The sequence below is a fragment of the Myxine glutinosa genome, chromosome 6 (assembly GCF_964187855.1).
Source record: "Myxine glutinosa chromosome 6, kmMyxGlut1.1, whole genome shotgun sequence".
NCBI lineage: Eukaryota > Metazoa > Chordata > Myxini > Myxiniformes > Myxinidae > Myxine > Myxine glutinosa.
The window spans coordinates 92397550-92421476 of NC_136266.1; the positions used below are offsets into that span (position 1 = coordinate 92397550).

The 23927-nt window shown below is 47.6% G+C and overlaps 1 protein-coding gene across 7 annotated transcripts in view; it reads left to right on the top strand.

Annotated features, from left to right (window-relative positions):
- LOC137430078 (chloride channel protein 2) overlaps positions 1–23927 on the top strand; it is a 183094-nt gene that overhangs the window by 52418 nt on the left and 106749 nt on the right. For 5 of the 7 annotated variants that reach the window (XR_013623828.1, XR_013623827.1, XM_068120604.2 and 2 more), the window contains exon 1: positions 12305–12659. The exons of the other annotated variants lie outside the window; for them this stretch is intronic. Coding sequence is in view for 3 of the 5 variants with exons in the window: in XM_068120604.2 (XP_067976705.2) it covers positions 12492–12659 (168 nt within the window). In the remaining 2 variants the exon portion in view is untranslated. Of the gene's footprint in view, positions 1–12304; positions 12660–23927 lie in introns of those variants that run through there. 7 annotated transcript variants of the gene reach the window in all.

Consider the following 23927-nt stretch of genomic DNA (forward strand, 5'->3'; position numbering starts at 1 on the left):
CACCGGTCTACGCCCGGGCACGCCGCCTCGAGCCGACGAAGCTGGCGGTGGCAAAAGCGGAGTTCGCTACCCTGGAGCGACTCGGCATCGTTCGGCGCTCAGAGAGCGCTTGGGCGTCGCCGCTGCACATCGTGCCGAAGCCCGGCGGGGGATGGCGACCGTGCGGGGACTATCGCCGTCTCAATGACGCCACGACTCCCGACCGCTACCCCGTCCCCCACATTCAGGACTTTTCCGCCCGTTTGGCGGGCAGGTCCTTCTTCTCGAAGGTGGACCTCATACGCGGCTACCATCAGGTCCCCGTCAGGCCGGAGGACGTCCCGAAGACGGCGGTCATCACGCCATTCGGACTCTTCGAGTTCCTGCGCATGCCCTTCGGTCTGAAGAATGCGGCTCAGGCGTTCCAGCGACTGATGGACAGCGTCCTGCGCGACTTGGATTTTGTCTACGTCTACCTGGACGATATCCTCGTCGCCAGCGCGTCCCGCGAAGAGCACCTACGCCACCTCCGCACGCTCTTCGAACGCCTGGGCCAGCATGGCCTGATTGTGAACCCCGCAAAGTGCCGGTTCGGCGCCGCCACAATCGATTTTCTGGGGCACCGTGTCACCAGGCACGGAGCCGTCCCCCTGCCGGCCAAGGTGGAGGCGGTGAAGGGGTTTCCGCGCCCCCGCACGATCAGAGGGCTGCAGGAGTTCCTGGGCATGGTGAACTTTTACCATCGGTTCCTGCCCCGTATCGCCCAGCTCCTGCGCCCCCTGCACGAAGCTCTCCGAGGTAAGCCGGGCAAAGGCGACGTTACCTGGACCGAGCAGATGGACACGGCGTTCACGGGCGCGAAGCTCGCCTTGGCTAACGCCACCATGCTCGCGCACCCGGCGCCCGATGCACCGATCGCCCTCACCACCGATGCCTCGGACTACGCGGTGGGCGCGGTGCACGAGCAATGGGTGCGTGGAGCTTGGCAACCGCTGGCGTTCTTTAGCCGGCAGCTTCGCCCGCCCGAACGCCGTTACAGTACCTTCGACCGCGAGTTGCTCGGACTTCACTTGGCGGTCAGGCACTTCCGCCATCTGCTCGAGGGCCGGGCGTTCACTGCCTTCGTCGACCACAAGCCGCTGATCTTCGCGATGGGCAAGGTCACCGAGCCGTGGTCGGCCCGGCAGCAGCGTCACCTCTCGGCCGTGTCCGAGTACACGACGGACATCCAGCACGTCGCGGGGAAGGACAACCCGGTGGCGGATTGCCTTTCCCGGGCCGTCGCCCACGCAGTCCACCTCGGCATCGACTATGCCCGGATGGCAGCGGACCAGGCCGCTGACCCCGACGTCCAGGCCTTGCGGACCGCCATCACGGGCCTCCGCGTCACCGAGGTGCCGTTCGACGGCGCGGGCGCGGCCCTCTTGTGCGACGTCTCCCTCGGGCGTCCTCGCCCCATTGTGCCCGCGGGCTGGCAGCGCCAGGTGTTTGACGCCATCCACGGCCTGTCCCACCCGGGCGCGAGGGCCTCCCAAAGGCTGATCGCCGACAAGTTCGTCTGGCATGGCCTCCGGAAGGCCGTCCGCGGCTGGGCCAGGACGTGCCTCGCGTGCCAGCGCGCCAAGGTGCACCGGCACACCCAGGCCCCGTTGGCCCCGTTCACGGTGCCGGAACGCCGGTTTGACCACGTCCACGTGGACCTGGTGGGACCACTGCCCCCCTCGCGGGGTTTCACCTACGTCCTCACCATGGTGGACCGCACCACCCGGTGGCCGGAGGCCGTGCCCTTGGCGTCGACAACGGCGGCCGATGTCGCGCAGGCTTTCATCGCCACCTGGGTCGCCCGGTTCGGCGCCCCCTCAGACATCTCATCCGACCGCGGCCCCCAGTTCACCTCGGAGCTCTGGGGGGCGGTTGCGCAGGGGCTCGGGGTCCGGCTGCACCGAACCACGGCCTACCACCCCCAGGCTAACGGCCTGTGTGAGCGATTTCACCGCTCATTGAAGGCCGCGCTCCGGGCCACCCTCCGCGACGGCGGCTGGGTCGACAGGCTCCCCTGGGTCCTGCTGGGCCTCCGGACGGCGCCCAAGGAGGACCTGCGCGCATCCGCGGCGGAATTGGTCTTCGGGCAACCGCTGCGGGTGCCGGGCGAGTTCCTCCCCGACTCCACGGCACCATGGTCCGTGGCACAGCAGCGCTCCGCTCTGCAAGAGACCGCCCAGAGGTTCGCCCCGGTGCCAACGGCATGCCACGGGCACCCACCGACGCACGTCGCCCCGGAGCTTCGCACGGCGGAGTACGTCTTCGTCCGCCACGATGCCCATCGGACACCACTGCGGCCCCCGTACGACGGGCCTTTCCGCGTGCTGGAGACCGGGGCAAAGCACTTCACCCTGGACATCGGCGGTACTCCTGACCGCGTTTCGGTAGACCGCCTCAAGCCGGCCCACCTCGATGTGGACCATCCACCGCCAGTGGCCCGACCCCCACGTCGGGGCCGCCCTCCTGCGGGCGGACCCCCGGCACCGCCCAGCCCCGCCGCCACGGCGCCCCCCCCGGTCCTGCACCCATCCCAGGGGCAGCCAGGGGCATCCCACCTGGTATCCCTGCACCCCGGACGCCGCCGATCGCCAGGGGGCGCTTCGGCCGGGTCATTCGTCTGCCCCGCAAACTGGCCCTCCAGGTGCGCGGGAATTCTGGGGGGGGCGCGTGTGGCGGACACAAAAGCCCACTGGCGTGGTGACATCATTCCACGCACCAAGTGGGCGGTGGCCACGCCCGAGGGGTAGGCGTGGCCTCATGATATACCCCGGGCGACCAGCCCGGAGAAGTTCAGTGTTACAGTGTAGTCTTACAATAAAGACGTTTATATGTTACCGCTTGTCCGCTTCCTCCTTGCTCACAAGCAGCGCGCGTAACGCCGCGCTTTAGACGTATCAAAAGATATGGCAATATTTATTGTGTTGTCATGTTGGAACCAGACTTCGTGACAAAATTGTTTGACTGTTTTCAACTCCAAGGTTTGCACTCTGATGGAATGTTGTATTATTTTCAATAAAACGCATTAAAAAATAAATAGGTCTCTCTCTCTCTCTCTCCCTTTCCTCTCTCTCCTCTTTCTCTCCCTCCTCACTCACCCTCTCCTCTTTCCTCTCTTTCCTCTTTCCTTTGTCTCTCCTCTTTTCACTCTCTCTCTCCTCTTTCATCACTCTCTCCTCTTTCTTTCTCTCCTCTTTCCTCTCCCTCTCCTCTTTCCTCTCTCTCTCTCCTCTTCTCTCTCCTCTTTCTTCTCTCTCCTCACTCACTCTTTCCTCTTTCTCTCTCCTCTCTCCTCACTGTCTCCTCTCTCCTCTCTCCTCGCTGTCTCCTCCCTTCTCTCTCCTCACTGCCTCCTCTCTCTCCTATCTCCTCAGTGCCTCCTCTCTCTCTTTTCTCTCTCCTCTATCCTCATTGCCTGCTCTCTCTCCTCTCTCCTCACTGCCTTCTCTCCTCACTGCCTTCTCTCTCTCCTCTCTCCTCACTGCCTTCTCTCTCTCTCTCTCTCCTCTGCTCACTGCCTCCTCTCTCTCCTCACTTCCTCCTCACTCTCCTCTCTCCTCACTGCATCCTCTCTCCTCACTGCATCCGCTCTCCTCACTGCATCCGCTCTCCTCACTGCATCCGCTCTCCTCACTGCCTTCTCTCTCTCCTCTCTCTCTCCTCTCCCTCTCGTCTCTCTCCTCTCTCTCTCCTCTCTCCTCACTGCCTCCTCTCTCTCCTCTCTCCTCACTGCCTCCTTTCTCTCCTCTCTCCTTTCTCCTCACTGCCCTCTCTCTCTCTCTCTCTCGCTCTCGCTCTCGCTCTCGCTCTCTCGCTCTCTGTCGCTTTCTCTCTGTAACTAAAGTCATATATATATGGGTTAAATTTGTTTGGCTTTTTATTGTTTAGATGCAATGATATGTGTAATGCTGCATTTCTGCTTATACAGTGCAGGGACTTCATGTTATGATGGATCACATAATGTGACATACACCTGCACAATAAGCACATTGAACTAACTTTTCATTGACATGTCAAATAAAATTGTGAAATCTCCACATGATTTCCAAGCTGAACTTTAAGGTGTGTGTGTGTGTATGTGTGTGTGTGTGTGTGTGTGTGTGCGTGCGTGTGTGTGGGTGTACGTAATCGACTATACAAGAGAGCTGTTGGTCTGTGTGTCGCCATTTTTCTCAGAGATGGCTCAACGGATCTTTCAGAGGCTCATCAATGAGTGCCTGGGAGTGTTTTAGGCAAAGAAAAAAAAATGAAAAAAAATTTTGAAAAAAAAAGTTGGAGTTTTTTGGGAAATTCTAAAAAATCGCTATATAGTGCCTAAGCCTTTTTGATTAATGACAGTTATCTACGAGTACACATTCGCAAAAAGAAATACAAAACTATCACCAGACATTTGAACACGAATAATATAACAATTCCAGAAGCGGTCGAAGTTGATGGTAAGGCTTCTTCCTCCTGAACGTCACCAGACTTAACTCAAAATGTGATGAACGGTACATTCACCAGCAGATATTCAACGAAAAGGTAAAATGATGATTTGACATTCGTGATGGATTCTGATTTGGATGTAATTGTTTTCCATTATATTTGCCCTCATTTCAAATACTAGGGCATTGCCCGTACTATATCTATATCTAAAATTATATCCCCCCCCTCTATTTACATGAAATGGTTTGGTCCAAAGCGAACGGCTTGCGAGTACGGTGACAATCCCCCCCCTCTATTTACATGCAATGGTTTGGTCCAAAGCGAACGGCTTCCGGAGTTTGGTAAAGAAATCGCCATCGCGTGCACAAACGCGCAGGAAAGCGAATGAATCGCAAATTCGGTTTTATTAGTTTTAAAACATAGTTTAACGCCAACATAGTTTGCAAACGTGAAATAAATGAATACGCTCTCAAATGTGCCATCCGAGGCAGAGTGTGTCCTCCACGTTCGGCACACGCGATCGTTTGCTGCTCTCTGATTGGTTGAATCGTTTTTTGGACATAGCTCGGTAAGTAATTGTCCGATTAATATGAAACCTTGAAAAGGCACATCCTCGGGTCCCCAGCAATATACCTGGCAAGTTAAAAGTATATCGGACCCGTGGTTGTCGAGAAACAGCGGTCACAGACAAACAGACGTACAAACGTACAGACGTACAAACAGAGATTACTGGAATTATAGATAGATGTTAGTTTCTTTTTCGCTTGAGCAACGCCGGTAAACGCTTTTATACTTTACTCGGGGTACAAATAGCCCCTCCCCCTTACCCTCCCCCCTTATCCCCCCCCCCCACCCCCGCAACACCAGGTACTCCTGGTAGTATACAGTATATATATATATATGTTCAACACTGCATTCAACATTCAACCCACAGCATTTAACCCCTGACTATCTCTTCTCCTTCTCCCTCCTTTTGCTTTAATATTTCCCTGTTGATTCTTGTCTTTTTGCAATTGTTGTTTTCATGTATTGTTATGCATTATGTTTTCCACTCTGTCAAAGCGCCTTTGGGCTTCTGGAAAAGCGCTATACAAAATAAATGAATTATATATATATATATACACACACATACACACATTTAAATATATACAGTGTCTTCCATAAATATTGGAACAGTGAAGTCAAATTTGGAATTATTGCTATATACTCAATAAATTTGTATTTGAGATCAAAAGATTAATATGAGGCAGGGGTCAAGGCAGGGGTACAGAAGGTCAGCTTTTATTTCTTCGTAATTTTATACATTCTGTATATGTTTTTGCCATTGTAGAACTCCCACACTCTCTTCAATCTCACTTATCCCTCCAGCTCTTTAAAACATCTGTTAACGACCAATCTCATATCTTCACTCATCCAAACCTTTGATCTTTTCTACCCCCTTAATCCACTCCAAACCCACCTCCTTCAAATTCTCTGTTTTCTTTCCTGAAAGTCCCTATAGTGTCCATCTTGTTTATCCCATGTACTCTGCCCCAGTCCTCTCTCTTCCACAGATCTCCTGATGTCCCTGATCCCTACTGTTGTTGTGCTTCCCTCTCTCACCTCCTCTTCTCTTCTGCTCCCTTTGTTATATGTTCTGTGGGTTAGCTCTTATACGAGCCTCAATACGATCATAAAAAATAACGAAATGGAAAAGCTGATTAAACAGGGAAAAGAGGTAGCCTACAGGAGGACTGGAGAAGATTGTCAGTGAGAATAGCAAAGATCAGGAATGGAGGATTTGAAGATATTAGAAGATTATTTTCTACAAGAGTGAGGCTCATGAAAGGCATTTCCATTTTGTAAGGCTACATAGACAGTGGAGTAGTGGGGCAACAATTGGCCATAACTGGCAAGGGGGGGATAGACAAACAGGAAAAAGAAAGAGAGGGAGGAGGGGAGGAAACACTGAAACTAGCAAGTAAGATGATTTGGTTAGGAAAGGTTCATGGGGGGGAAAAAGACAATGGGTCAGAATCGGCGGTGACAAGGTTTGGTGGTGCACTGCTTTCTTGAAATCCCAGAGGTAAGATTGAGTTACAACAGCTGCTATAAAGCAGTTCCATGGAGGGGAAAAGGGAGGAACAAATGAGTTGAGGAATGCAGGCAGCCTGGATTTCAGATTAAATTTACAAGTATTAGATTATAAGATGTTCACTTGCCATGAGGATTGCAGGGAAGATCTTGACTGGAAAGACTCAAGGAGGTGATTTCACAATTGGGACACTTGGGCATCAATCGGTGGGGGATTGGAGGAGACATTCCCCCCCCCCTCCCCCACCAACATTTTTGGTGGAGGGGAGCAGCATATCGATTTTTCCCTCACGTTTTTGTATACATAGTTGAGGCTTGTGAACGTGCTATAACTAGTACTAGTATACTCAATGGGTCAGGATGCAATGGGGGTGGGAGGGGGGGGGGGGGGACGAAGTGTGGGGGAAACACCAATAGTAGAGCCAAAATCCAAGCTAGAGGGGGGCAAACAATTTGGGTGTGCGACAGAATTGGGGGGGGGGGGGGGAGTGGGGGCAGGAGAGGATGCATGGGGTGGACAGAATGGATACAGAAGGGAACTCTCAGGAGGAAAAACTGAAAATATGGAAGGAAGAGGGATTGGACTGGCTTAGGGGATCGGGGGGGGGGGGGGGGGGTGGGGGGGGGGGTGGCTAACAAGGGTATAAAATATCACGGTCTTCGATTGGGGATGATATGAGGTGGTGGTGAGCAGGTGTCTTGAAGACCTGGATGGAAGAATAAGAATAAGATTAAAGTGGATGTGGAAGATGGTTCCTCAGGTGGGGGAAAAGAGGAACAAATGAGTGGAGGTGAGCAGTGATCATGGATTTTTGGTGTTTCGCCAGAAAGTGGTTGATCTACCGTGTGAGCCCTGCAGAAACCTGAGGGAGGGGTGAGGGAGGGACAAAGCATGGAAAAATCAGAGGGTGCAAGACCAGAAGAGAGGTGGTAGAAGCTAGAGAGACCACCATTCTGTCTGTGATGGCAAAGTGATAGACCCATTGACTCAACTTCAGTGTGGGAGATTCCAATGATCTTGAGTGCCTTGGTTTCCACGGCATCAAGCTGAGCAAGATGTGAGGCAGGGGAGCTAGACCAGAGGGGAGAGGAGTACTCCATGAAGCTGCATTTGAAGGCCTCGTAGGTGGATAGGAGTTCAGGTGTGCCAAGGAAGGACTTTGTATGACAGAGAATGCTCATTCAGTGGCTGGCTTTGGAGGCAATTCTGAAATGTGATTTGCCTAAGAAAGATCATGGCTGATAGTGAGACCCAGAAGTTTGAATGACTGAACTTCCTCAAGAGGATTATTAAGAAAGTAAATAGGAGGGTTTTCCAGACGGTCCTTTCTGAGAGAGACAGTGAGAGTGTGAGATTTGTCAGGATTGAAAGACATATTCCAAGTGTTTGACCATTGTGTGATTTTTTTTTTCATTCTAAAGAGAGGGAAGAGGCTTCAGCCTTTCGTCTGAAGGAAGAGGAATGTCACGACAGAGCATGGAGTCATCAGCAAATAGATGGAGGATTTTCCGGAGTCAGAGAGATCATTTATGGAGTCAGGATTAGAAGTAGGACTGTGCTCAGAACACTCCCTTGGGGCACTCCAGCCTTGCCAGGGAGAAGAGATTAAAGGATTCTGTTGGAAGCCACACATTGGCCAGGAGAGTAAAGGAAGTCAGTAAGCCATGTGTGGAGTTGGCCTTGGATGGATGCAGATATTTTTGAGAGTAAGGCAGGATGCCAGACTTTATCAAAAGCACAAGAGAGACGGCCCTGAAAAACAAAAATTGGATGTACTCACAAAGGATTACGAATCAGTTTTCCTTGCAATTTATTTAATACATTTTATGAAAAGTTTGAATGAGCGATTAATTACTTAGCGAGTGGAATATTTATAGATTCTATGCTTTTTGGGAACATTGTTTACACGAACTAGCATCGGCCTAAACATAATAAATTACATTTGGCCACAACCGGCCCATAGCGCAGACCGGCACTTGAGAGCACTACTTGACAATGTTTGGGAGCTTATCCCATTACATCTTCATCATCATACGACAACGTGCAATTTGGTGTCTGTTTTTAGTCGATGCATTTGATCAATAGTTATCCAATCCCAACCAAACTTGACAGAGGGAGTAAGAGTCCATCACAACTCCTAAGACAACGATTGTCGCTTCTTGGTTTTCCCCCTCCCCAGTCGATGCAAATTCTCGATGTAAATGTGGCCCATAGGAAAGCATTAGATGACAGGCCTTCCTTCCATCTTGATCGTTTTTGCCTTAATTTAACATTTTCAGTCATTACTTCCAGTCTATTATGTTGCTTCAGACAACAACAACAACAACATGCATTTTAAGGCCATTTTCCCTGCCAGAGCAGGGGTTAGCCTTGCGGTCCCCATGACAATCTTCTCCATTTTGCCCTATTTCCTGCATCTCTCCTCGTTAACCCCCTTGCCCGCATTTCTTCTTCCAACATCTTTAGCCAAGTCTTTCTCGGTCTTCCCCGTCCTCTACTTCCTTCTACATTCATTTCCATCACTCTTCTCAACCAGTCACTTTCATCCTTCCTCAACACATGACCAAACCATCTCAACCTGTTCCTCTTCACAGCATCAATCACAGGCTCTATTCCCATCATCTTTCGCAATTCATCATTTGTCTTCCTCTCTCTCAACGGTACTTCGCACATCCACCGAACCATTCGCATTTCCACCCTTTCCAGCCTTCGTTGCTGCTCGACGTTCATTACCCATTGTAGTGAAAGTCAAATCCACAACATTGTCCCAATAATAGGTTTTATGAAAATTCGATCTCTGGCAACATCCTGTAAAAATACGATCATGCAATATATCAGGATTATATAATCAAGGAGAAGTCCAGCAATTATCAATATGTACAAGCAAGCCTGGATCATCTAAATATACGCACCATTCGAGTCTACGCTGTCACAGATTAAATGCCACAGGAGTGATCTGGAGCGATGACTGGACCGAGTTCTTATAGACGCCTCTCAGTGGTTGGAGAGAGCATAACACCTGGGTTCAACTTAAATACAATTTCATTACACCCATGTCTCGCTCCCATAAATCATAACACTTCTCACACGTGGAGCATACACATTTCCCTTCAGCTTCAACGACACTCCTCTCCTCATCAGCACGCCACTCAGTTCCCGAAACTTCTTCCATGCACATCTCACTCTAGCAACTGTTGCCGAGTCTGATCCACCTTCTCCATTCAGCATGTCTCCGAGGTAGCAAAATGTTTTCACACCTTCCAGCTTCACGCCGTCTCCAAGATCCAACTCAACATTTCCTCCATCTGCAGCTCCCTCTGTGCACACCTTACATTTGAATGTAGTTCCACACTGGTTAATGACCCTCTCAGACCACTACATTTTTGATGAACCCACTCAGCGCACATTGTACATTGAATGGAGTTCACTCCGACACCCTTCCTGCACACAGCACATGGCCACTTCCCAGTTCTTTCCACCTCACCACATGCTTTACCACTTGCCATCACCTTCGTTTTTCCGATATTCACCTTCAGACCTTTTGTCTCCATACATTCCTTCCACTTGTTCATCTTTTCCTTCAGTCCATCCATACTTTCCGCAATCAACACCAGATCATCTGCATACAACAACTCCCATGGTAAACCCTCCTTTACGTTCTGAGCCAGCACCTCCATCACAGCTACAAATAGTAGTGGACTTAGTACCGACCCCTGATGCACTCCCACCTTCACCTCAAACTCACCACCGTTCCCGTCCTTTGTCCTTACAGCTGTGCGCGCTCTTTTGTACATTGCCATCACTACTCTGATCAACCATTCCTCCACTCCTAACTTCCTCAATGCCCATTTCACTACTTCGCGTGGAACCCTTTTGAATGCTTTCTCCAGATCAACAAACCCAAGAAACAACTTCTTCCTCTTCATTATGTTGTTGCTTTGTTTAGTTATGTTTAATGCATTATTATTAATGCATTATGTTTAATTATGTTGCTTCAGACTCGGCTGCAAAATATCTGGAGGAATTCGTATGTTTTATTTGCTTTTTTTGCATTGGAAGAAACATGAACAGGTTGGAGTCGTTTGTGACGTTCAGCTGCTCTTTTCACCACTTGCTCATATCGGATGTTTAGATCATTTGACTGTTTCCATTCCTTTCTTGCTTACTTTGATTTTTTTTTTCCTATTGCTTTATTATTTTGATTGTACGGTACACAAAATACAGTTGACTCCCTCCTTCATCTTTTTAAAATAGTTTTCCCAGAAAAGGTAGCACAAGTGGCCATAAATTTCTCAGAATCTTACATTTTTCGGAGTCCGCCTAAGGTCCCCTGACCCCACAGCATATTGGCTCGGCGCTATGCGATCGTATGTCCCCCGCTACTTGCGACCGACGCCCTCGAGTTGTGAGATGAGGAGGGCCAAAACGTGGAAGTGATAATTTAGCTTAGAATTTGGGGGTGTAGATGGGTGTGAGGGAGAATGTTGGACAAGGTACAGCTAGCTGTAGGCTGAGTAAGTATGACCTTGTTGGGTTTTTAGGGATTATTCTGTTTGAGGATGAGTGAGGCAAGATGAAATACGAGGTGGTGGGAAACTACTAGGCGACCAAACCTGTCTGTGGTGGGAAAGGAAAAGATCCGGAACCTCAGCCTCCTGCCGAGTCATGCCAATGAGTTTTTATTTTTAAAAAACCCGTTGTTCGAATGGGTGCTCTCACAAGAAAAATACTTATATTGTGGGCTGACAGGATGGCCTGAGGTACGTACACTCGCCTCAAGGCTGTCTAGCCTGGGTTTGAATCCCGACCCAGCTATAAACTGTCGTCCTGGTATTTCACTGGCAGGTGGATTCATCACCCATCGTTGCATTCCAGGTTGGACGTGCCATGCAGATTCATAGGGTTTTTAAAGAGACAATGTTGAATTTGTAATTGCATACTTTAATGAACACTGCCAGTGGTGCTTACAGGGTGCACACAGCTGATACATTTGTCCATGCTGATGGCGTGACTGGTAATTCACTGTTTATCTTTCTTTCCTGTGTTCTATGAGTTACACCCTCTTCCGATAAACATTTCATTTTTCTTTCAACCACTTGCTAAAAGTACATGGTTGGTTTGAAAAACATTTACCTAGATCATGATATATACTTTAAAAGTTTTTTTTTTGACTATTTTGGTAAGTCGATCTATAGAACAGTCAATCTATAGAAGTTTTTTGGTGAGCCACCCAAAAACCATTGCTTTTGAGGCAGATTTAATATGATACTTGCCATGCTCGGCACTGTTGACCCACATTCCCATCTGTGACATCATGGCACGTTCCCATAAATTTTTATTTCGATAGATCTATGAAAGTTCGATAGATCTATGAAAGTTCAATACTGTAAATTTCTCTGATAACGAGAGGCAACTGGGAGGCGGCCAGGTGAACCAGATGCCAATAGATCCGTGCACGTGGACTGGAAAGGGCGCAGACTACACGCCGGTCATTGAAACACAATGGCTGGTAGGGAGACCCATTTCCCAAGGGAGTCAGGACAATTAATCAGCAAAAACACGGCTCTGCTTTCACTGCTGGCATGGTGTGCTCACCCGGCCCCCGAGACGATGCACAATGCCTCGGAGTGAACTTCCATTATTGGCGCATGACCCTTCCTCTCGGCCAGGCCCATGTTTCTTACATCACAGTGGTTAAAATACTTGACCGGGCCAAGGAAACTACTTTATAATGTTAGCTCTGCACACGAAGAGGCTTTCACTCGTCTGGCCATAATCTTGCAGAGGTCTCTCTTTCTCTCTGTCTCTCTCTCTGGTCTCTCTGTCTCTGTCTCTGTCTCTCTGTCTCTGTCTCTCTGTCTCTCTGTCTCTTTGTCTCTGTCTCTCTGTCTCTCTGTCTGTCTCTCTGTCTCTGTCTCTGTCTCTGTCTCTGTCTCTCTCTCTCTCTCTCTCTCTTGGTTTTCCTTTCATTGTGATGATGCTGGAATCCTGTAAGAGTGGGTTAGGCGGTGGACGCACCATGGCGGAGCTTTACGCCATACGGGTCTTTAATCCATACACCATGGGTCCCGAGGGTGAGGCTACGTTGCGCTACTGTGTGTGCATGGGGCCCGACGTCCTCGCGCCCTTGTCAAAATCTCCGGTAAGTATAGAAAACCCAAGGGCTGGTGAATAATTCTGACTGGGGTAACAAACTTGGGAAGTTGAGAGTTGTTGAGTCGTGAAAATGCTGATTTTGGTGCTGGTCGAATTGTAGATAAAACCAATTTTCTATTTTAGTAAGGAAATGTTAACGCTTACTTACAGGCTAAGGTCAATTATAATCTGTGTTCTATAGTAGTTTAATGTTTAGCAACTTTTCTGAACAAGATTGAAAATTTGGTTTTTATTGTTTTAATGGCTTGCGTTGTGACGTGGTAACGGTGAAATACCACTGCCCGGAGAACCAGAAAATTGAGGGAAATAGAGGTTAATGTATTTTATTTGGCTCCTAATTAAGTGATCAAAGTAATTCATTGTTTGATTTCATAAAAAAGCCAAAGCTGACAAACTCCTAATGTACCTCGTATGTGTTGAATCATAAATATGCATACTGTCCACAAGTGTATATATTCCATATTTATTTTTAATGACCTCATTCTAAAAGCTCTATTGTCTATTTGAGCCACATTATTTTGGACTCGACATTACCAAATCTTTGCTGCACCTTTGATTGCGGAATGCACCGATTTAAATTTTTCATTGGTTTGGAAATTTAATAGCCATCAGCTAACTGCCTTGTATTGTGGCTCCTACAAGTTCTCAAAATGTTCTTTAAACATGTTTAAAATGTTGTCAGGTGTAAAGTCACAAACAAAGATTGTTTGGTTGTTAAGACCACAATAATATATTTGGTATGTGTGACAATAATATTATGTAGATGGTAACATTTTGATCTGCTTTAATATTGTCAGTGCTTTAACACCTGGGTTTAAATGCTATAAACATTAATGTTATTAAATACTATTTAAAATACTTACTATTGATTAATAGATATTAATTAAACTATTAATACTTTATACTTATTAGTTAATATTAATGATTAATTATCTATTTAATTAATTAACTTATTAATTAACTTATTAATTACTACTATTAATACTTTATACATATTAGTTAATATTAATTATTAATTACCTATTGAATTAATTAACTTATTAAAGCGTCCTCCCCGCTTCTTCCCCCTTCCAACTCTCACCTCCATCTCCCCCAACCTTCTGCCTCACTCTTCCCCCTCCTCAAATAACACATCACTGTGCCTCACCCAATCACCATCAAACCTTTTGTCTGCCCCATCCTTCCCTTTCTCCGAGCTATTCTGAAATCTCTGACACACCTTCAACTGCTCTCCCTACCTCTTCCTCCTCTTCCACATCTTACCCTACCCCTCCCCCCCACCCTGTTCTGTATCCGATGCTCCCCCTTCCTCTTCATTAACGGTATGGACCTCAAACATCCGGGGCCTTCACTCAAACTTGACTGATCTCTCCATACAGGTTGCTTCTGACAAACCAGACGTGATCTGCTTAACAGAAACTTTCCTCCTTCATGATGTCTCTGATTCCTTAGTATATCTCCCGGGTTACTCCCTCCTCCGGTATGATAGACCTGAGCCTCGTCCTGGAGGTGGGGTTGCTATCTTTATCAAAAACTCTCTTCCTCACTCGCCCTGCACTGCCCTCTCTCCACCTCACCCCCAGGAGTACCTCTGGCTATGGCTTCCCCTTCGCTCCCACCTTTTGTTCATTTGTGTGTTGTACCATCCACCAAACAGTGATGACTCCATCTACATCTCGCTGTCTGATAATATGGACCAACTTCTATCTACTCATCCCAACTCTCTCTTCCTCATATGTGGTGATTTCAATTGTCACCATGCCAGTTGGCTGGGTGTGGGTACCACTCTCACCAGCCATGGCTCCTCAGCAAAGGACTTCTGCGACTCACTGGGACTGACAGAATCTGTCAATTTCCCGACCCGGATCTCAGTCAACGGAGCATCGTCTCTTCTGTACTTGGTTATAACTAACTTCCCTGAAAATGTCTGCTGCTCTTCTTCTTCTCCAATCGGCTCATCTCATCATGTGCTTGTTAAAGTGGACATATTTCTGACCATTCTCAGAGAGCCTCCTCAGTGTCGATGAGTCTGGCATTTCACTCAGGCCAACTGGCACAGTCTTCAAGCAGCCATCAATCATGTGGACTGGTCTCCCATCTCGACCGCCTCTGACATCAACTCATCCTGGGAATTCTTCCAAAGTAAATTGCTCTCTCTCATGCACAGATTTATCCCATCTCGTCTTCAGTTGTCATACCCTTCCTCCCATCCATGGTACACGGAATCTTGTGGTGAGGCTGTTGCCCAGAAACAACTTGCCTTCGTCTCCTGGAAAGCAAATCCAACGGAAGGAAATCTCATTTCCTTTCACAAAGCCCGAAACAAAGTGTATGTCCACACTCAGGGGAGCCAGGAAACAATATCTCTCCATTCTCAAGACCGAACTCTCCTATCTGTCTCCCTCTTCCAAATCCTGGTGGCGTCTGGTCAAGTCTGTTTCTGGTGTTTGTTCCCCCTCCATCCCCTCCCTTACCTCAAACGGCTACACAGCTGACTCCGCACGTGAAAAAGCTGAATGCCTCAACTCTGTGTTTGCCTCTAAATCGTGTGTCCAAAACCCATCCCTCTCTGTACCCACCGTACCCAGTCGTACCCAGCTGCTCCTGGACTCTGTGTCCTTTCCGCCTGACAAGGTGGAAAAGTTTCTGTCAACCCTCGACTCTGATTCTGCAACTGGACCTGACGGCGTCAGCCCACGGGTCCTAAAATCCTGTTCTTCCGCTCTTTCCCTCCCTCTCTCTGTTCTCTTCACCCTCTCTTTTGCTCAAGCTCATCTGCCATCTGCTTGGAAATCAGCCAACATCACCGCTTTACACAAAAAGGTGCAAAAACAGATCCTTGCAACTACAGACCAATCAGCATTCTCCCAATTATCAGCAAAGTCATGGAATCCATCATTGCTTCGGATATGAAATCTTTCCTCTTCTCCAATGGCTTGATCTCTGATCATCAATTTGGTTTCAGACCAGGTCACTCTACTCTGGACATGCTGCTTCTGCTGTCTCAACAATGGATGGAGGTCCTCAATGCCAAACAGGAAATTAGAGCTGTCTCCCTTGACATATCACGTGCCTTCGATACGGTCTGGCACCCCGCTCTCCTCACCAAACTCTCCTCCTTTGGTATGCATGGAAATCTCCACGCATGGCTGGCCGACTTCCTCTCTAGTCGCAGTCAACGTGTGGCCCTGAATGGGATGCTCTCATCTCCTCCTCCTGTTCAGGCTGGAGTTCCCCAAGGCAGTGTTCTGGGCCCTGTGCTTTTTCTGGTCTTCATCAATGATCTCTCTGACTCTCTTGAAAATCCTCTCTATCTCTTTGCTGATGACTCCACTCTCTGCCGCTCCATTCCTCATCCCTCAGATCGGCAGTCTGCAGCCTCCTCACTCTCTGCAGACCTGGGCTAAATCACTGACTGGGAAAACAAGTGGAACATGTCTTTCAATCCTGACAAATCTCACTCTTACGATGTCTCTCCGAAAAGACCGACTGGACAACCCTCCCATCCACTTTCTGAATAATCCTCTCCAAGAAGTTCTGTCACTCAAGCTTTTGGGTCTCACTATCTGCCATGATCTTTCCTGGGAAAACCACATTTCCAAGCTGGCCTCCAAAGCCAGTCACCGACTGGGCATCCTCCATCATGCGAAGTCCTTCCTTGGCACACCTGAGCTCCTCACTACATACAAGGCTTTCATCCACAGCTCAATGGAGTACTGCTCTCCCCTCTGGGCTGGTGCTCCTGCCTCACACCTAGCTCGTCTTCACGCTGTTGAAACCAAAGCGTTCAGAATCGTTGGATTCTCCCGCGATGAAGCTATCTCTGAGGGCCTTTCACTTACTCACCGCAGGCAGGTTGGCGGTCTTTCCGTCTTCTACCGACTCCTCTCCGGCCTTGCTCCCCCACCTCTCTCTGGGCTCTGTCCCCCAAATATTCCTACAGGTCGCACAAGATCTGCCTGCAACCCTCTTATGGTTAAACTGCCAAAATCAAGACTCTCTACTCACCATCACTCCTTCATTTTTCTTTTCTCCCGCCTCTGGAACAAACTCTCTCACTCTCTTCAATCCCACTCCTGCCTCCAGGTCTTTAAAACAGCTGTTCACCACCATCTCTTATCTTCCCCCCATCCAAAACCTTGATCTTTTCTACCCCCGCTAATTTCACGCCAATTCCACTTTTTTGAAATACCAACTTCTGTCCTGGAAGTCCTTGGTGTCCTTGTGTTTTATACTTCTCCCTCCACCCCCCCCCCTTCCCACGCCTCCTCCCCCCAAGCCCTCTCCCTCCCACACATCTCCCGATGTCCCTGCTCTCAAATGTTGTGTTTGTGTGCTTCCCCTTCTCTCCCCATCTTGTCTACCACTCCCTCTTTTTATATATTTTGTTTGTCCGTTTGATTTTTTTTTTGTGTGATAAATGTTAGCTCTTTCACGAGCCTCGATTCTGTATACAAAAAAAAATTAAAAAATTACTACTATTAATCTATCTATAATTCCAGTAATCTCTGTGTGTCTGTCTGTCTGTATGCGACCGCTGTTTCTCGACAACTACCGGTCCGATATACTTGAAACTTGCCAGGTATATTGCTGGGGACCCGAGGATGTGCCTTTTCAAGGTTTGAAATTAATCGGACAAGTGGTTCCCAAGGTATGGTCACCGTACTCGCAAGCCGTTCGCTTTGGCTTTGCGAATGGACCAAACCATTTCATGTAAATAGAGGGGGGGGGGGGGGGGGGGGGGGATAGTCACCGTACTCGCAAGCCGTTCGCTTTGGCTTTGCGAATGGACCAAACCATTTCATGTAAATAGAGGGGGGGGGGGGGGTAGTCACCGTACTCGCAAGCCGTTCGCTTTGGCTTTGCGAATGGACCAAACCATTTCATGTAAATAGAGGGGGGGGATATAATTTTAGATATATATATATAGTACGGGCACGCCCTAGTACTTATTAAATACTTGTTATTAAATACTGCATTAAATACATTAAATATTTTAAATAATTAATTTAATTTTTAATTAATATCAGGTATATTAGGAATTGGGCAATGAGGCTGCCTTGAGATTGCAAGGTCCGACTTCAGGCCCCTGTTAATCCATTGAATTAACACCAGGTGGGTTTACTCAGCCTATCTGAGGTAGGCAAAATGCCTGTCTCAGCCTGTCTATCCTTCCGAGGTCGGCAAAATGGGTACCAGCTTACTGGAATGAATGAGCCATTTGAGTTTCGTGTGTCGGAGTGGCGACCCGCCCAGGATTGTGACTCCTGGCCTAGCCTAGGAAACTGCCTCAGCAGCCATATGCATCTGAAGATGTAAGAAGGAGTGGTCTTCAGTAATTAGGTGTGTGTGTGTGTGTGTGTGTGTGTGTGTGTGTGTGTGTGTGTGTGTGTGTGTGTGTGTGTGTGTGTGTGTGTGTGTGTGTGTGTGTGTGTACGTACGCGTGCACTCAGAGCTGTGCAATTCAGGATATCATTGGTTACAGGTTAATAAAATTATTATTTTGAGGTTTGAAATTCTAACAAGCTGTTCACCCACCCAGGATTGTGACTGAGCTCCTCACCACATACAGTGGTGACTTTAATCTTTAATCAATCAACTTTAATCAACTTTAATCACAAAATTATTATTTTGAGGTTTGAAATTCTAACAAGCTGTTGTGGAATATAGGGTGTTGTGGAAGTCGTACAACTTACAACATCTTTTGAAGGGGAGCCGAAATGCAATTTTGTTTTCCTAAAAAACATTTAAAATCATTAATCACTGTCTAATTTGAAGGAATTTTTATTTTTATTTTTGCCCATCACAAAGTGCTGAAAAAAGCCCTAAAATGTCGATTTTCACCAGTAACATCGCACTCAGAACGCCCAACTGGATCCAAATGGCAGCTTTCATAGAGAAACAATGTATTTTGAGCTCGGATTCCGATATTTATTCCACTCCTATTAGCAAATCTGAAAGTTCTCAGTATGTTGAAACTGATCAGTGGGATTTTGAAGAAACTATATTGGAGACAAGATTAGTGATGGAAGCGCTTTCAGGGTAATTATGGAGCCGTATTGTTTCGAGCCTTATTTGAGCGATTCAGATGAAGATGGTGACAATGGAGGTGTCCATGAAGATGAAAACACCGGTCGCTTGTTCACTACAGATTGGTAGGTTCTTTTCCCGTTCAATGGAAAGTTTTTCAAGGATTTGTATTGATTGATAAATCGGTTATATTACTCCAGAATAAATATGCACGACACAACACGGACATGGCAAAGAGACAGCATTAATACTCTTGTACTAACTATAGCACTGACACGGCATGACACAGCACGGACATCGCCCAGGGCACACTCGGACACCACCCAGGCACACTCCGACACCGCCAACAAAATGAGCAGTTAATGCTTTGGCCCACCGTCGCAGGCTGACCTGGTGTCCTTTATATTACAGGATCGTCCCGTTTCATACTTTCCCGGGACGCCATTTGTGTCTGTGGTCGTGCTGTGTTGTGTCCCACCATCGTGTCCATGCCGTGGCAGTGCCATGGCCGTGCAATGTCCATGCCATGTTGATGTCCCGCCCCAGTGGTGGGGTGAGAGGGGGGATTTGTATGGTGGCAGCGAGGTGAGATCAGTCACTGGCAGGCCATCACAGGTGTTTGATTAACCCTTAAAATAATGTGCTGGTAGCTGGGCAGTGATGGTCATACAGTTTCGAGCGACGGTATTTATTTTGCTTAATCGTATTGATGGCATCCTCTCTCAATCGTGGTGATGACCACAAGATCGATAACCATCTCTATTTTAAAATGTTTTTTAAACAGGGCTGTGTAAAATATTCCAAGCTCAAAAGAGAACATTTTGTTGTCCTGATCCACATGCGGGTATTTCGGACAAACCTCGTACAATTTCTGGCAAACCTAGGGTCTTTCGGCCATTGGTGTAACATGAAACCATCTCGGTTTGTATTACTACAACCACCAATGGCGCATCGACTCGGCATATTTGTGGAAAATGGAAAATTATTTGCCATTTTAGGTAAATCGTACCACGATGTAACAGGTATACAGTAAGAACACAGCGGTTAACTTCTGAGTGACGTCATGGCCTAAGCATGAAGGAGAAGATTTCAACTTTAATCACAAAATTACCTACTTTATAAATCGCAAATCATAAAAGGACATCATATCTATTTTGTAGGGTATCAAGCGATAGATTAGCGTCGAGGTGGTCTGAGCGTTTGGTTTCCTCTTTAAATGTTAATACAATGCTTTCGGAAGGGCCTGCTGTTACTGTTCAATATATTAATTATTAGACTTGTGAGGAACAGACTTGTGAAACGACGAAAACTATCAATAGTCTCACACCTATCAAAAGGGGATGCGAGACTATTGCAATGCCCCTGTCTGTCTGTCTGTCTGTCTGTCCGCATCTATATATTTTCGCTTTAAGAATGGTTTTCTCTGCAACCGTTTGTATGATCTACACGAAATAAAAAAAACAACATAGGAGCGATTTCCCATGGAGAATATCTTGTTGCTAACTCTGAAGTCATAGGTCACATTGTATAGAAGCCATATTGGATTAAAGGAAAAATTTGACAAATTTCTCCAAAACTGCACGATGAAAAAAAAATTAAACTTGGCATATGTCATCAACTCCCCATGGGGTATTTAGGGTGATAATGATGACATTGGTGAAGTATTCCAGCCATAATTGGTTGAATTGAAATTCTTATCCAACAAGAGAAAAATGACCACAGTGTAGTCACCAGCTGCGACGTGTAGAATCATGAGGATATCCGTTGCAATATGCGCGACCAAATTCGACCAGTCATTAAATTACCTCAAATCAACGCACGTCCGAGTGTATGCGCATGCGCTATTCAAAAAGGCACCTCAACAACAAGAACAACAACGCGGTCCTCTCATAGAGCTGCTCGTTGCAGCTAAAAATCGGAAACTTCATATATCTGATCTATGACCCGATACAAAACAACAACATGCATTTTAAGGCCATTTTCCCTGCTAGAGCGGGGGTTAGCCTTGCGGTCCCCATGACAATCTTCTCCATCTTGCCCTATTTTCTGCATCTCTCCTTGTTAACCCCCTTGCCCGCATTTCTTCTTCCACCATCTTTAGCCAAGTCTTTCTCGGTCTTCCCCATCCTCTATTTCCTTCTACATTCAATTCCATCACTCTTCTCAAGCAGTCACTTTCATCCTTCCTCAACACGTGACCAACCCATCTCAACCTGTTCCTCTTCACAGCATCAATCACAGGCTCTATTCCCATCATCTTTCGCAATTCATCATTTGTCTTCCTCTCTCTCAATGATACTCCACACATCCATCAAACCATTCACATTTCCAACCTTTCCAACCTTCGTTGCTGCTCTACGTTCATTACCCATGTCTCGCTCCCATAAATCATAACACTTCTCGCACATGCAGCATACACTTTTCCCTTCAGCTTCAACGACACTCCCCTCATCAGCACGCCACTCAATTCCCAAAACTTCTTCCATGCACATCTCACTCTAGCAACCGTTGCCGAATCTGATCCACCTTCTCCATTCAGCATGTCTCTGCGGTAGCAAAATGTTTTCACACCTTCCAGCTTCACGCCATCTCCAAGATCCAACTCAACATTTCCTCCATCTGCAGCTCCCTCTGTGCACACCTTACATTTGAATGTAGCTGCCACACTGGTTAATGACCCTCTCAGACCACTACATTTTTGATGAACCCACTCAGCGCACATTGTACATTGAATGGAGTTCACTCCGACACCCTTCCTGCACACAGCACAGGGCCACTTCCCAGTTCTTTCCACCTCACCACATGCTTTACCACTTGCCATCACCTTCGTCTTTCCGATATTCACCTTCAAACCTTTTGTCTCTATACATTCCTTCCACTTGTTCATCTTTTCCTTCAGTCCATCCATACTTTCCGCAATCAACACCAGATCATCTGCATAGAACAACTCCCACGGTAAACCCTCCTTTACGTTCTGAGCCAGCACCTCCATCACAGCTACAAATAGTCGTGGACTTAGTACCGACCCCTGATGCACTCCCACCTTCACCTCCAACTCACCACTGTTCCCGTCCTTCGTCCTTACAGCTGTGCGCGCTCTTTTGTACATTGGCATCACTACTCTGATCAACCATTCCTCCACTCCTAACTTCCTCAATGCCCATGTCAATACTTTGCGTGGAACCCGATCGAATGCTTTCTCCAGATCAACAAACCCAAGAAACAACTTCTTCCTCTTCTCCATGTACTTCTCCTGCAACTGCCTCACAATAAAAAGCGCGTCTGTCGTTCCTCTTCCTGGCATAAATCCAAACTGCATTTCGTCGATCTTCACTTTCTTCCTTATCCTCCTCTCCAACACCCTTTCCAATACCTTCATTCCATGCTCCAATAACTTTATCGCTCGGTACGAGCCACACTCCAGAAGGTCACCTTTCCCCTTGTATACAGGGACGAGGGTACTCAGTTCCCAATCCACTGGAATTCGGCCTTCTTTCACCACCAGATTACAGATCTCTGTCATTCTCTTCACACCCCAACTTCCTGCTGCCTTCAACATATCTCCCACAACTCCCGTCGGCCCTCCCACTTTTCTACTCTTCATTACTTTTATCGCTTCCTCAACTTCCTTCTCAGTTATCTTCTCTGCCGGTCCTAAAACTGGGTTACTCTCTATGTTGCCATCCCATTCATTCTCTGTATTCAACAGCATTTCCATATGTCTTTTCCATCTTCCTTTAATTCCATCTGGGTCCACAACGATTTGTCCCACTTCATCCTTCAAGCAACTCACCCCCATCACATCACACCTCTCTTTCGCTATCTGCTTTGCAATCCTGAATACTGCTCTCTGACCCTCTTCCGAATACAAGCGTTCTCCGAACATTTTCCTACATGCCTCCTGCGCCTTTGCTACCTCTTTCTTTGCAGCCTTCTTGGCTGCCTTATAACTTTCATGCTTTGCTGTTTCTGCTCCCGTACCCTTCGCCTTCTGCCACTCCTTCAACTTCTTCCTCTTCTCGTCAAGCCTCTTTCCAACTTCATCATCCCACCACCGTGTTTCCGAGTGCCTCGGTGGTCCTTTTGTCCATCCACATACCTCACCAATGGCTCCCAACAGACTAGCTTTCATTGACATCCAACCTCTTTCAAGCTCAACCACGTAATCCTCTAACCTACTCAGTCTCTCTTTTAATGCCTCCCTTCCTGTCACCTCTTTCATCCTCCACACCTTCATTCTCGGTTGGTACTTCACCCGCCGAGCTCTCCTCGCACCTTTCACCCTTATGTCGCAGACAACCAAGTGGTGCTGTGAAACAGGCTCCTCCCCCGGGATCACCTTTGTGTCCCGGAGGTGCCCCCTATCTCGCCTACGCACCAGCAGCTAGTCAACGGTTGTCGTCGACCCACCTGACGTGTATGTAACAAGCTTATTATCCTCTTTCTGGAACTGAGTATTACAAATCAACAAATCGGCTCCATCAGCAAACTCCAAAATCCTTTCACCTTCTCCATTTCTCACACCATATCCGTAACCCCCATGAACTCCCTCAAAACCGTCCATACTCCTTCCCACATGTCCATTTAGGTCTCCTCCTACCACAACAACTTCCTCATCTTTCACGTTTTCCATCAGCTTCTCTATAGCACACCAGAACTTGTCCTTGTCTTCATCGCTCTGACCAACCTGCGGAGCATATCCCGAGATGATGTTCACCAAGAGCTTTCCAATCATCATTTTCACCATCATCAACCTTTCACTCACTCTAGTCACACTCACCACACTGTCTACAAACTCCTCAGAAAACAGGACACCAACACCATTCACGCCCTCCGGGCACCCTTGCCTCACAAACTTGTATTTCTGTCCCTGCCTACCCTTCACCATTCTCACACCACTTCCCTTCCATCTCGTCTCTTGCACACAACATATGTCCACTCTTCTTCTGACCAATACTTCCACCACTTCTCCTGATCTCCCTGTCATTGTCCCTACATTCCATGTCCCAAACCTCAGAAACCGATCTCCACTTCGGGCTGTACCCTGCCTGTAATTGTCATGTTGTAATTGTCATGGTTCTCTTTTTGAGGCAATGTATTTATGGCCGGATGCCCTAACTGACGCCAACCCTCTTTGTCGTCTCTTATGACACGCAGGGATACGGTGTACCTATTCTAATCCAGGGTATATACTGGGAAACGTTTAAAACATGGAAATTCTGGG